General features: G+C 41.8%; 2 protein-coding genes across 2 annotated transcripts in view; both read right to left on the reverse strand.

The window, feature by feature from the left end:
* pdlim5a (PDZ and LIM domain 5a) overlaps positions 1 to 163 on the reverse strand; it is a 65,608-nt gene extending 65,445 nt beyond the window's left edge. Inside the window, exon 1 of the mRNA XM_084550703.1 lies at positions 139 to 163. The gene's annotated coding sequence lies outside the window, so the exon portion shown is untranslated. The remainder of the gene's footprint in view (positions 1 to 138) is intronic.
* A 4,915-nt stretch (positions 164 to 5,078) lies between these two features.
* opn4xb (opsin 4xb) lies at positions 5,079 to 12,700 on the reverse strand (the record flags this gene model as incomplete). The annotated part of the gene is made up of 9 exons (XM_084550985.1): positions 5,079 to 5,486; positions 5,698 to 5,844; positions 6,639 to 6,810; positions 6,934 to 7,041; positions 7,764 to 7,925; positions 8,419 to 8,590; positions 8,949 to 9,152; positions 9,845 to 9,978; positions 12,534 to 12,700. 9 exons carry the CDS (start codon positions 12,698 to 12,700, stop codon positions 5,079 to 5,081), a joined length of 1,674 nt encoding a protein of 557 aa, XP_084407111.1.
* Between the last annotated feature and the right edge of the window lie 1,821 nt (positions 12,701 to 14,521).

Genomic DNA, 14,521 nt, shown 5'->3' on the forward strand with positions numbered 1-14,521 from the left:
ACTTTAAGGCTGCATCTTTTACAAATGCATTTGTCTTTTTATTTCTTAAGTGGGGGGAAAAAAAACTCTAGAAAAGGCGTGTAAAACGTGACTAAATGTATACCATTAAAACGTGTATAAAAAGCACGCAAGACTCACCGTGTGCTTGCGCAGTGACTCGTCCCTGCTGCTGATCCGTGTCCTCTCCGGTGTCCCGCTACAGTTTTCCGTTTGTTTGCCATACGTCGACACTTATTGAGCACATTGCAAAAAAAAAAAAAAAAAAAAAAAAAGCAGGTCTCTAATGGAGCGACGTCATTACGCACTCAGCTGGAGAGAGGGTCCAGCACAGCGTGAAATGAATTTCCCCTGATTGCATAATGAGTCGACGCGCTTACTCCTGGGCACTGAAGGAAGGAGACTGTGCGTACAAAAATATAGTTTATTAATTGTGAATATAAGGTCAGTTTAAGAAAAAAATTAAATAAAAAACTGTGCGTCTGCACTCGAGTGTAAGACGTGGACGGGATTCGAACCCGTGACCACACGAGTTCAAGTCTGCTTTTTTAACAGCTTCTCCAGAAGCTTCCCTAGAGAAGGCTAAATTCGAGTATTATGTGAAATCTTGTTTTATGAATTCATGCTTCGTTTCTACATATTGTGGAGCAATAATTCTAATTCTTAGACCAGTGTAGCTACTCACGTGTGCAAACAGACCCTTAATGTCATGGGTTGTCATCTTAAACGTGACAGCATCCTAAAGGCAGCCATGTGAGTTACATCAGAGGCCAGGTTATGCTTGTTAACTGGTTAAAGTGTAGCTATCTCCAGTTTCAGTCCGGGGCAGTCTTGGTTTCACTGCACGTACCAGGGCTTCCCTGCATGGTGATGTCATCTCTTTATTTCTCTCTTGGAGACACAGCGTTTCACACCTACACCTGTCTCAGGCGCAAAGTTATTGATTGAGTGGAGACCATTGAGAAAAGCACGTCGTTTGATTGGGTTGAAGATGAATTCATTCATTTAAATTGTTTAATTGTAGTCTCTTGTTGCAAAATAGACTCCCAAACAGCATCTTAGCATCAGCAAAACTTTCTTGCGGGCAAAGCTTTAACAAAAACAGAATTAGTTGAACGGTATCATGATAATAACATGTTCCCAAACGCACCTAAAATGTCAGGTTCAGGTGTCTGAGTGTTTGGTGATATGTGAATTAAAGGTGTAGCTCGATTTTTTATTTTATAAAACGTTTCTTGTGTGCAAAGAAAGAAAAGAAGAAAACGATCACTGGCAGACTTCATAATAAATATGACTCTCTGCCTCCCTCTAGTGGCTATTTACTGTCATTACATACTTGATTAAAACATTTGGTGTTGCATGTTTTACCAGGAAGTATGTTTTTCTTGATATCTGTGACTTGATGGTGTTTTCTCCTTAATAAAAACAGTTGGTTTCTTGTGGCGAACATTTTTAATGGAAATTAATGGAAAATATTAGAAAGCTGGAACTGGGATCTGCACCTCTTTCCCGATGTGGTAGGTTAAAATATTAGTCAGTCAATCATCCAGATTAGGTCGTGAGTCCATCACTGATGAGAAATTACAGTACAAACCACTGCACCGCTAAGCTGCCAAATGTTGCCGTTCACAAATGCATGTAGAGGATGCCGTAACAATGCTCCAGCTCTCCCAGCAGCAAAAAAAATGGAGTGTGATCTTCCTGAACAGTCGGAACATTTCAAATCTCTGCTGAGATGAGTGTCAGTGTAGCTAAATGCATTTATTCTATCCCACGCTATGGTAACTAACCACAGACAGTCATGTGCTATAGTTTTCCACCGCACACATACATGTGAATGTGCATAATGTCTGTGTAATCTACATGTTTTCGAAAAACAGGAGAGCAAACGGTTCTATACAAGTTTATTTATTTTACGAACACAGTTTCAGTGAAAACAAACCCCAGTTTAAACACCTCAAGAGTACCATTTGGTCCTACAGGTGCCACAAATACTGACAGTACATCAATTTTTAAGATTTAGTATTACGGTAGCACAAAAGAAAAACAAAGCAGTACATGAAACATCGGCAGTGTGGCATGAACGACACGTTACACAATCAGTCCACAACATAGAAAAGCTTTGAAGAAAGGTTATTGTGGGTACAAAAATAATAAATAAATAAAATAAAAGCTCAGTCCAAAGTAGTATGAACAAACAGTGGTCTGTAGAGTATGTGTCTCCACCTGCACGTCACCTAAATACTTTGAGGTCCGATGGCAGGGTGGTCCACATGTTTTGAAAAGACATGAGACTGTTGTGTTGGCTAGGTAAAGCTGAAAATGGCGGTGTGGAAAGAATTCTGAATGATTTGTTTAAGTGTAATTTCTCCAAACTCCAGTTTTTACTGTTCTTATTCCAAAGGCTCTGAGGTGTCGTGTTACCTTTCTGCTCCAGAGTATATTTTTATACTCACTCAGCCATGGAGGTGGTCCTTTCTGGTGTTAACTGTCAAACTAATGCGACAGAAAGTGACAGATGGACATGTAGAAGAAAATATATATATATATTTTGATGAAACGAGTCAGCCTCAGTATCTCGGTGAGATATAGTCTTAAAAAAAAAATCTATTTTAAAACTATCAAAAACTCCAGTAGCACTGAAACTGAAGGAGGAGGGCGAGAGGTCAAAGGTCCCAGTGTAGACCAACACAGCAACAGTAACAGTACTCCCCTCATGTCCCTCGCTTATATGGTCAATTTAACATCATTTGAAGGTAATAATTTAAATAATGATACATTATAAGGTAGATAAAACAACAACAACAACACAGAGAACTCAATATGGTATCACACGCAAGCGAATAAACTAGTGACCTTCATGTGAGCAGTTTCGTTTTTCCTCTGCCTGTCTGTACGACGATTAAAGCCTAAAATTTGCTGCATCTGCTGCTCACTAATGACAGTTCGGTGCGCATTCATCTGGAGCCACAATTTTTTTTTTAAATACGCTTACCCACCTAAATACTCTCTAATGGAGCTTGGCGACATTATCAGAAATTCAGTTTCTCTTTTTTTTTTTTTAAACTCAGTATTCATTATTTATAAAAACATTTAAGTTTGTGTTTTTTTTGGCAGAAATGCACAAAAATGGAGGAATGAAAGTGCCAAATATTAAATATAAATACATGACTCAATTAATATATACAGTGTGTGTGCATATATATATATTTTTTATTTTTTTGAATGCACCAAATGTATATTAAAAATAAAATTAAGCATTTATGTATTTAACATTTATGTAAGTAATCATAAAGTATTAAAATAATATTTCTGTATTCATTTATTTATTTATTTATTTATTCCCCTGGTAAAAACTCTTGCTATCTGAGTCAAAAACTTAAATATTTTTGCATTTTCTTTTTCACATTTCCTTTCGTTTTTCCGCTTCATTGTGCAAATGAAGGGCAGCTGTCAGTCAAAGAGCGTCACAGTGTCATTGGTTGGTCAGAGTCAGGCTCATGGCAGAAATGGCCAGTCAGGAAATAGGTTTATTTATTTTTTTTATGATTATGGACCTCCATACACAAATATATTGCACAGCCAAAGTTAAGATATTTTAATATATACTGATGTGTAAATATGATAATTGTCAGTTTCAAGGTTGCTGAATTGTATGGTGCTTTACTTTTAAACCATGCCATGTATGTGCATATATTAATAAAAAACAACTTCTGAATATGATGACTTTTCCACTGAATCTGTCACTGATTCAGACTTTTGCAAATAGACACCCACCACACACACTTGTGTGGCTATCTTTGTGAGGACATTCATCAATAAAATGCACATCCTGAACCACCATCTCAGCAGGTGTGGCTGTGGTTCAGGTTGCGGTGCAGCCAGGCGTCTTGTTGTCTACTGATTGCAGGGTTGGTGGTTCAAGCGATGGCAGCTTGCACAGCCCCAACCTTAACCCTAATTCAAACCGAACCAACCCCAAAGCCAAGTTTTAACAAACAGCCCTTTGAAAGAACCTCGCTTTCCCTAAACGTCTTCATTGCAATGTTCCAACACTCCAACTGGTTCTCACAAAGATAGCTAGACGTACAGTACACATACAGACTGATTTCAACGGGGAATCGTTTAAGATGACAGTGGAACACTTACTACAAGGTACACAATGAGCAACGCAAGTCACCACAGAGAAAATGTTTTTGCTTCACGAGACCCTTCTTCTGTCTCTGACCAGCATAAACGGCCTCACTTTTTCATTACACCACCGTCTCTCTGCCAATGAAAAGCCGGAGAGGTCCAAACTGCCTAAAGGAACTACTACCACAAGATGAGAAATTTATCTATATATTTTTCCTTATTGAAGAATATCCTTGCAACCTAATGTTATTGCTGACTTTTCTTGTCAATATCAATTTCTTTGTGATAAAAGGACTCAAAAGGAACAAATATGTGCCTTCTTTTGGTAGTTTTTGTGCCTTTCCTCAAGCTGGAGATATCATTAGTGTTCTTGATGTGTTGTGATGTTGTCAGTTTCGTTGCATTTTCAAAGCAGAAGAATGTTATCCCTAAATAAACTTGTATAATTTCATAGTTTACAGAAGAGAACCTCCATGTACAGTATGATGGGGGTCTTAATTTACCAAAATCATTTAATTTCACCTCAAAACTTTACATCTTGGTTCACAGGACTTAAACTTAGAATCCAGGCTGTCAATCTTGAGCCTCAAGCTCATGAAAATATGTTGCTATACTTGGCATTTTTGAGGGATCTCACAAAAGCACAACTCGTATTGACCTTAGGCTGCTCCTGTCCCTGCCAAAGTCTGACAAACACTGCATACCAGAATCGGGTCCATCCGTACCTGCTTTTCTTCTGCTCTCCTGCTATGTAAGCAAGTGGCATGACTTTGATTTTCAGGATGAGTGCACAAGCTGAAAAACAGATGGGTGGATGAAAACTGTCCATGTCCAACACACCTCTGGCCCTGCAGAGAAAAGTGTGTGCTCTGTGTTATCAGTAATCAAAATAAATAGTTTAACTTACACTGAAAAAGGAGAGCACACATAGTCATAAATCCAGCTGGTCAAGAAAGCAGTTCCACTGCCTCAAAGACTTCTGATGAGAAGTTCAGGCTAACAAAAACATTGTTCTCCATCGCCTCAATGCTGTCTTCTAAGCAGACGCTGTCATGTTTGACGAGGCTGCTTTCGCTGGTGGGACTGATGACGATTATGCGTGGGACACCCTGAGGGGACCTGGAATCGGTGGATGAGATTTGTCCAAAATTCAGGGAATCAAAAGAGTCGCTCCTGTGGCTGTTCAGACTAGCACTGAAGCTGCCTTTCTTGTCACGTACATCTGAAATCTCATCGGTCAGGCTCTGGCTGCGCCTCCTGGTAAGAACTAGCAGAGGGAGAGCGGCGATGGTCAGAGAGCTGGAAACCAGCTCACGGTCATTGGTGCTCAGTGGCTCACTCATGGTAGACGGATGCTGGCGATGATTCGAAATAACACAAACATACGAAACACATACACACAAGAACAAAATCATTTCCAAAACATGAATGCAAGATGCATGACGGCATGCAGGCAAAAATAATAATGACAGACCAAACACCTTCAAGCAAAATCACAAGTTTCCCCATAGTGATCCAAAACACACTTGAGCTGATTTCACACGTTTTTGGTTTGTGGTTTCTCACCTTTTCTGCTGTGCGGGTCTTGGTTGTTTTCCGCTGTAAGTGTTTCTTATGAGACCTGCCTCTGTAAGACTGACTGTAGGATGACGTGCTCCTGAAGGAATCGTCTGACTTTCTGCCCAGATGCTCCATCTCCACATCCCTCAATACCTGCAGGAGAGAAAATAATAATAATAATAATAATAATAATAATAATAATAATAATCAGAGATCATTAAACTGACCTGTGAAGTTCAAGTTTGGGAAGATACGTGCCAAAGAGACACTTGTTTCTATTTCTACATATTTGCTAGAAATTCATCTGATTGTCAAAATACTTTTATATCAAAATCACCGATCAGCCACAACATTAAAACCACTGACAGGAGAAGTGAATGACATTGACCATCTTATGACAATACAATGTTCAGCTGGGAAATGTTTGGACCTGGCATTTGTGTGGATGTTTCTTAGGCATGTGCCACCCACCTAGACCAGACCAGGCACCCCCACCCCATAGCAATGACAGCCTGAATGCAGCCTGACTCATGCACACACACAACAACGGTTTAGGAACAACTCAAAAAACATGAAAAAAAGATCCCAAACTGATCAAGTATCTGTGGGATGATCCACAGAGACCCCTCCCTTCCACCCATAGGATCCAAAGGCCCCCCACTAAAAACATTCTGTTTCCAGACACCACAGGATACCCTCAGAAGGCCCATGTCCATTCTCTGATGAGTCACAACTGTCTTGGAGGCACAAGGGAGACCTACACAATGTTAGAAAAGTGGTCATAATGTTATGCCTGATCGGTGTATTTAAACCAAGTTATTTACTTTACACCCAAAAAGCATTTAAACTGAAAGATACCCTTAACAAGTAAATTTCGATTCCTTCAAATGGGTTGCAGGCAAAACTAGGCCGAGCAGAATTCAAAGAACTGTAACCTGCACAGTTACCATGTCGGTATGGCTGGAGGAGGCGGCAAAGAAGTGAGTCCTCGACGCTGTGGACTGCCTGCTGATGATGGAGTCCCTAAAAGAGGACTCGCTGATGGAGGAGGAGATGCATTCCTTTCGAGGAGTGGGAGACAGAAACCTCAAGCAGGGAACTTTCTCTGCCAGAGTCATTCTGTTGAGTACATAATGATACAGTAGTAAGTTTGTTGAAGACATTTACTTTGTACTTGACAGTGCAAGAGGACAGAAAGTGATAGAAAGAAGAAAAACACAACTACCCTGCTTCATTATTTACCTGTATTTGTTGTGTATGATAGCATAGATGATAGGATTGTATATAGCGGAGGCTTTTGCTATGATTGCAGGGACGGCCTTGGAGTACGGTGATAAGATGTTGGAATGGCTGGATGAGACACAATAACAGATTCAATATGTAGTTTCAACAATTATTTTTTCAGCGCGTTTCCCTACAAACTCCCCTTTTTCGCTCGGTGTTTTGTAACCTAATGGCAGGGTATATTTGGTCGGGGATTAGTTAACATGTGCCAGCTGCTAAAGTGGGTTGTTTAAGTACATCTGATGGTGTTAGCTGGTGCCTGTGTGTGTGTGTGTGTGTGTGTGTGTGTGTGTGTGTGAGGCCACCTTTCCCCTTTGAATGAGCAAGGAAAAAAAGATGCGATTTCAAAGTTACATAACCACATCCCAACCTACTGTAAGCCCCAGGAGAGACCTGTGGTTTAGTGAATGTTGTGATAAGTTGGATAAGCAGAGGACAAATGAGCAACTTTAGCGTCTGTTGCATGTCACTCAAGGGTGACATATAACATGGGCATTTGCCCTCTTGCTGAGACAACATTATATAATGACATATTCTACACTGTTTTGGGGAGAATTTTACACTCCACTGCAACTGAATGTAGTGAAGCAAACATATAATACTGGGAAGATACGCAAGTAGAGGAGAGTGGTAAAATGTGACGGAGTTAATCTCGCTTTTCGTGTGACTGGTGAGTCTTTTCTACCTTTCAAGGGAGGTCATTGCATCATTGCATGGTGAGAGTTTTGAATATGCGATGAAAAAGTCTAATTGTGCACACACAGAAGAAAATAAAAATAAAATCTTACCCAGACCAGGAAATCAGCGTGACACAGGCATATGGTGACCAGGACAGGACATAGACCACAATGACAACGAAGGCGATTTTTGCCAATTTCCACTCACTCCTGATAGACTTCTGCTGGATCAGAGTGGATTTCCTCACCTGAGTGCCCAGACGCTCTACCTCCCTGCAGGAGGACCAGGATGGAGGAAGCAGTTAAAGAGAGAGAGAGAGAGCTACATCCTAACACCACATTTAGGTTATTCCTGTGATACTGGACCGCCTTTTCCAGATATGTAACAGTGTTGGCAGTAGCTGAGGATTTGTTTGTGAGTGTGCATGTGCTTTTCAATTGTATTCATGTATCTATGCACGGGAATGCTGACTTTCTAAATCAGTTACTCCCCTTAGGCAAGCAGACACTCTGCATTTCCTGACATATATAGCATAGCTTTGTTGCACTTGCTTTGAGCTACCTACAGTACCTGTGTACCAAACACGAATATAATCAGAGTTGTGTAAGGGAATAACAGAAACCAGCTGATCTTTGGATTTTTCTCTGCAGCAGCATTTTTGGATCCAAACCCATATACTGTGTGGCATTTACCTCCACCTCATTTTATGAACATGCAAGCACATCATACTTTGAAATATACTCTTCAATGTAAGCATTACAGCACCTGCTAGTCTTCCGTATGGACTGAAACATTCGTAGATAGCAGTAGAAGATGATTCCCAGTGGGATAAAGAAGACAAAACAGCACAGCATCATCGTGTAGCTCCGATTGGCCGCTGTGTATGTAACGTAATCCCAAGTACAAGATGTCATCAGGCCCTCTGGGATATAGGAGCCTGGAGAAGGAAATAAATACATTAAATAAAGCACATCGATTTTTAAATTACAGGCAGCAAGATGGCAAGCGAAACACTGCTGACATTGTGTAGTGCTAGACCAGGGACTATGCTCTTGTTTAGATGTAATGTCTGAGAGGCAGTAGATTAATCTGATTGTGCTGCTGCAGGTGGACGATCGAAGATTAGTTTCATTAATCCCCACATTAGATTTTCTACAGCAGGGAAGCAGTCAGTGTGTCAGGTTCTGGTAGAATCTCACTGAAGCCGTGTGCAGTATCATTTAGCTTCAGTACTGTGGCATGTGATGTAGAAAAAAGGCAAAAAAAAAAAACATCAGCATCATGATGCAACTCACTCCAGCCAACCAGAGGAGCCAGACTCCAAGCCAAGGAGTAAAGCCAGACCATGAGGATGGCAAGAGTGGTTCTTCGTTTGGAGCTCCAGTGTATGGTCTGCAGGGGCTTGGTGATAACCAGATAGCGGTCAATCGAGATGGCCAGTAGGTTTATCATGGAGGAAATGCCAAACAAGGCGCCGCAGAATGCATACATCTTACACCCTGCATGAAAGGAACACACACAAACAACAGCTCAGCAGCAGAATACCGTTTTATCTATAGAATTAAGTTATTAGAACTTAAGTTCAGGAACTAGACTATGCCCCATATCATTCTATTCATCGCGCTTACTTATAAAAGTGTGTCCTAACCCACTCGCTCTCTCTGTTCGTCTCAGTTCTTAACCCCCACTTTACCCATCCCTCTCTTTTCTTTTTTTTCCTCTTCCACCTTTCATTACAGGAACCAGGGGTACAAGGATCCGAAGCTTCCGGAGATATGCCCCCACCTTCAGTCTCACTCCCTGGGTTTCTCTACTATCATCAGTCTACAAATTCCTCCCTCTTTTCAGCCCATCTCCTCGACCCTTTTTATCCAATTTTCATCCCACCCCCTTGACTCCTTTTCACATCTTTTCAACCCATCACCTCAACCCCTTCTTATCCCATTTCATCCCATGCCCTTTGACCTCTTGTCTTCCCTTTCCCCTCAACCCTTTTCATCCCATCTCATTTTCTCCATCCCCTCAACCCATTTTCATCCCATACCCTTCAACCCTTCTCGTCCATCCATCCTATTGTCTCACGACCTGTCTAGCAATTAACGTATATGCATCAACTAAGGTTAGTGAATTATAGACCAGACAACAGGCCAGACGTAAGCATAGTTTACTGTGTTAGAAAAGAAAGAATTACCCATCTCTCCAAACATCCATCCCTTGTAGAGGCAGTTGATGAAGAATATGGGAGACTGTGTAAAAGCCATGAGGAAGTCACTGACCGCCAAGTTCACAATGAAGTAGTTAGGCAGGTTACGAAGCTTCTTGTTGCTACACACATGGGGAAAAGATAAAACCATGAGTTCAAACATACTCACATACAACACAATGACCATGTTAAGTTCATGACAATTTCTCAATTATCAGAGAATGTGTTCTGAGGAGATTTTGAATGTGATCTCAAAGGGCTAAGAGCTGTGTGATATCTATGGCTGTCTATAACGGAGGTCCTCTTCATTACTCTCTGGATTTAGTAAAATCCAGAGGGAGCATTGCGTAAGAAATATCTGCAAAAACACTGAGATTGAATGCCTTTATCTATTGCTGATTTACTATTGTGCGCTCTGTTCTATTTTAGCCCCTCGGCTGGTGCAGATGAAGGGCTGTTCTGCAAAAAAAGGTTCTTGGAGACACCAAGCATTCGGTGGGGGAAGCATATGTTCAAATTCCAAGCAGGAGATAATTCTTGAATGTGGTGGATATGGCAGTTTTCTTTTTTATTTTGTTTATCAAGGTTAACAATTTGTTGGTGAATGTTGATGAGTCTTCTTGTGGAAGTTAATAGCCTAGCAAGTACAGCATCAGGCGTAACATTATGACGACTGACAGGAGAAGCAAGTGACATTGACAATCTTGTAACAATACAATGTTCAGCTGGGAAACTTTTGAACCTGACATTTGCGTTGATGTTACTTAAACATGTATCTATGGTACACCCATAGCAATGATGGCAGCAGCCATCCCCAGCAGGATACAACAAAAATGGTTTAGGAACAACTCAAAAAAACATGAAAAACAGTACAAGGTGTTGACCTGGCCTCCAAATTCCCTAGATGCCAAACTGAACAAGTATCTGTGGGATGCAATGGAACAAGCCTGATCCCCAGAGGCCCCTCCCCTCAACTCATAGGACCCAAAGGCCCCCACTAACAATATTCTGTTGTCAGACACCACAGGACACCCTCAGAAGGCCCATGTCCATTCTCTGATGAGTCCAGATTGTTTTGGAGGCACAAGGAGACCAACACAATATTAGGTCATAGTGTTATGGCTGTTCAGTGTAAGTTTAGAGGAAAAGCAGAAGTTTCTATTTTTTGTTTCTTTAAGCGGCTAACTCAATTGTGCAGAAGGCTGCTGTTTAATTGTCAGCATTAATCAGATTGAAGCTCTTTGTTGAACTAAGTCAACTCTATTTGAACCTGCATGCGTACAGCTTGATTACGCAACATATTGACCTGCTGTCTTCCTCCACGGCTCTCTATTGATTACACTTTGTTTCTGTGTACCCTGAATTAAAAGTAGCCACTGCCCATGTCTGACTGAACACCATCAGTTTTGGTGAGCTGATGCGGATAACGTTCTGTGTGCGTGCTTTAGTACGTGTTTGCTTCTTGTTATATCACTGCCGATGCCTGTTCGTGTGGGTGCATATTAGTGCTGCAATCCCTTTTCCTAGAAAATCATTATATCAGGCAACATCTCAGGAAGGCAGCTATCTCCCTGTGAATTTACTTGGAGGCCATGACACCATGTGCACTTGTGATTCAATAAACACAAACTATCAGCGCAACCCGATGCAGGGCCCATCTAATCTATGATGACGGACAGATGGAATATGAAAGCTTCTGACAATCCCACACATCATGCACACACACACACACACACACACACACACTGACCCAGTTTCTGTGCAACAGTTAGCGCCATGCCATAACACACATAGCACGCAAACTCCCTTGCTCAACACCGATGTAGAATATTAACAAAAAGGTTGTCCATGATTTTTGTTGCATATTGCTGTGCAGAGATTTATAGTAATGTGAGTCTTTATGCAGCCATTAGTCTTGTTTCCGTAGTTTTTTTTTTTTTTTTGGCATGAATCATATTATTGTATGGATATTTCAGAGTAATGCAGTGTCTTATAAGAGAGTGTCATCATACAGATTCTTTATTGCATACTAATATTTGCACTGGGATAAAAGAAGTATAGTTTCATGGAAGGTTTACTAATAATAATCATGCCAAAGGCTGCCTACTGGTTTTCACATTTTTTTCAACAGTACCGTTCAGATTTGCTCCTATGGACCCCACATTTCACTTTTTTGACATGCTGCTAAAATTACCTTTCAGCCTGGAAGGACACGAACATGTAAAGCTCATTCCTTTTTTACAGACAATCACTAGCTTTTTGAAAACCAATTTGATCCTCTGGAGAGTAAAAGACAAACACTGACATTCGCTCTGCAGTCAACTGACAGCAACAAACTGACAACAAAAACCTCTGGACCGTTACTGTTGTGTTGTTTCCTGAATCAAAATGTATTTATTTATTTATTTATTTACTACAATTAAAGCCACAAGGAGAATTCAGACTTAACACACACTGCATTTTGGCACACATATGCCACATATGCCTCGTCCACACAACTCAGATATTCTGTCCCCCCGGTCTGCCTAGCTCTCATTGAGATCATCACATCTGAGTGATAATAACACCTCTGTGGGGATCACACACACACACACACACACACACATACATAATGATTCATTCAAAGTGAAAATCAGAAATGGAAAAAAAATAAATCAAGCCTGTCACATAAACTTACCTATAGAAGGCAAACATGACCAGGGCATTCCCTGTGATGCCCAGCGCCCCAATGACAAAGACGAACACCGCGATAATGTAGTGAACATGGTCAGGCACATCCACTTTGTGGTAGAAGGTGCTCTGGGTGTGTGCTTTCTCCGGCTCCATGCTCTCAGTGGACCACATGGTTCAAACACCTTATCAGGACTGACAACCTGGCAGGATGTAACAGATCTACCAGTTTGTAATCCACTTCATTCTGCTTGCTTCTCACTTCCATAGTTGTGTCATCTGCACAAAAGACGCAACGGATGTGTCTAGAAGTACGGATCTGTTCTGTGCAACACTTGTCCCTCCCTGTCTAAACTATCCCTCTGGTGCTACACAGCAAATACGGAGGACCACGTGATTTTCACTTCGTGAAGATGTGAAATGTCAAATCTAATCAGGTCCATGTTTCCATAACTTCTGGGCAAATAGCTGGAAGAATAAAACTGGCAATGTGAGCGAACAATACGCCACACGTTAATAACTATCAGTCAGAGAATGTAGAGCATGAAAAATAACGGCTCCTCCAGTGTCCAGTGATGTTAGATGCGGGGTGACGTCCACACCCTGCCTAGTGTTAGCTATCTCCAAAGTACTTCAAAGCAACATCCAATCTGCCGTTCCCCTCTGGTCAGCAGTTCCAAAATGTGTCCTCCACCTGTAGTGTCCAAGTATTCCCTGTTTGGTAGTTGGGTTATTGAGCTGATCATATTCTCCAGTGTATTAAATCCAACACTCATAGCACATTGTCACTGTCGTTCCACTCTGTGTTAGCCTGCAGCCTCTTCGCCCATCACACCAGCTGTGCACCAAGCTCTGAATCAGTGGCCTGTCTCTGATTATCTTGTGAACTAGCAACTCCTAACCTCTCATCTCTCTCTCTCGCTCTCTCTCTCTCTCTCTCTCTCTCTCTGCCTCTCCCCTCACTGTCCCATGTTGCTTTGTGTTTCTCTCAACCCTGCCCCCTTGTCACACTCCCCCTCTCTCTCTCCCTCCCCTCATACGCACTGCCTTTCTCGCCTCTGTCTCTCTCTGTCTTTCAATCTCTGTCTCCCACACCCTACCCACCCTTCATGTAATACGGCCCAGCCCTGAGCTCCAACCCTTTAACTACCAGATTCTTACGTAACAGACATGCTCACTAACACTACTAGTGTCAGCAGACGTTTCAACGGCTCAGAAATTACAGCGAAAACTAGACATGCACACAGTGAAGCCTGTAAGTCACCTTGTCAATCGAGACAACCTGCCAGTTTGTAAGTCGTTACACGTTGCTGCTACATCTTGAACCCACGCAGGCACTCGTGCGTGCTGCACGAAGAAATGCGGGTTTTGTTTTTTCCTCCACCAAGTGGTGCACGTGCCGCTGCGACACCATTGTGCACGGACAGACTATTTAAGATAACCCATAAAGCCACGGAACTAACTGGGCTTGTCACTCCCTGATTGATTCGCCACAGCACTGACTTGCAAGGCACGATACAGAGTACACTTAATCATGTCTCCAATATTTCATACCATCCCTTGAGCTGCAATGTGAAGGAGGCCCGTTTTTTTTTATTACCGTGGATTAATGCGACACCTGCATTTAACCAGCAGTATGTTGCCTAATTAATTACACATGGTGTTTATTTCCTTGGGATCAATATCAGGTAACAAATGGGGACCCTGCTTTGGATTAGATTCCCAGGACACAGGCCAGAGGAGCCCATCAGATCGTCATTACTTTTTATGGTGCTGGACTTTCTGATAAAAGGAGATGAAGGGAATAGACGAAGGCAAAGAATGCAGAGCTTAGACAGAGATGTCAACTAAGCCCCTACAGCAAGGGATAGCCTTAATCTGCACACTGTGCATGCATGTGGATCCGTGTTTGATCTGTGTGGAATAAGAACCTTATATGATTGTGTGTGTGTGCGTGTGAGGGGGAGAGAGTGCCTGTGGGTGCGCATGCATGCC

Source organism: Chelon labrosus (assembly GCF_963514085.1).
Source record: "Chelon labrosus genome assembly, chromosome: 9".
NCBI lineage: Eukaryota > Metazoa > Chordata > Actinopteri > Mugiliformes > Mugilidae > Chelon > Chelon labrosus.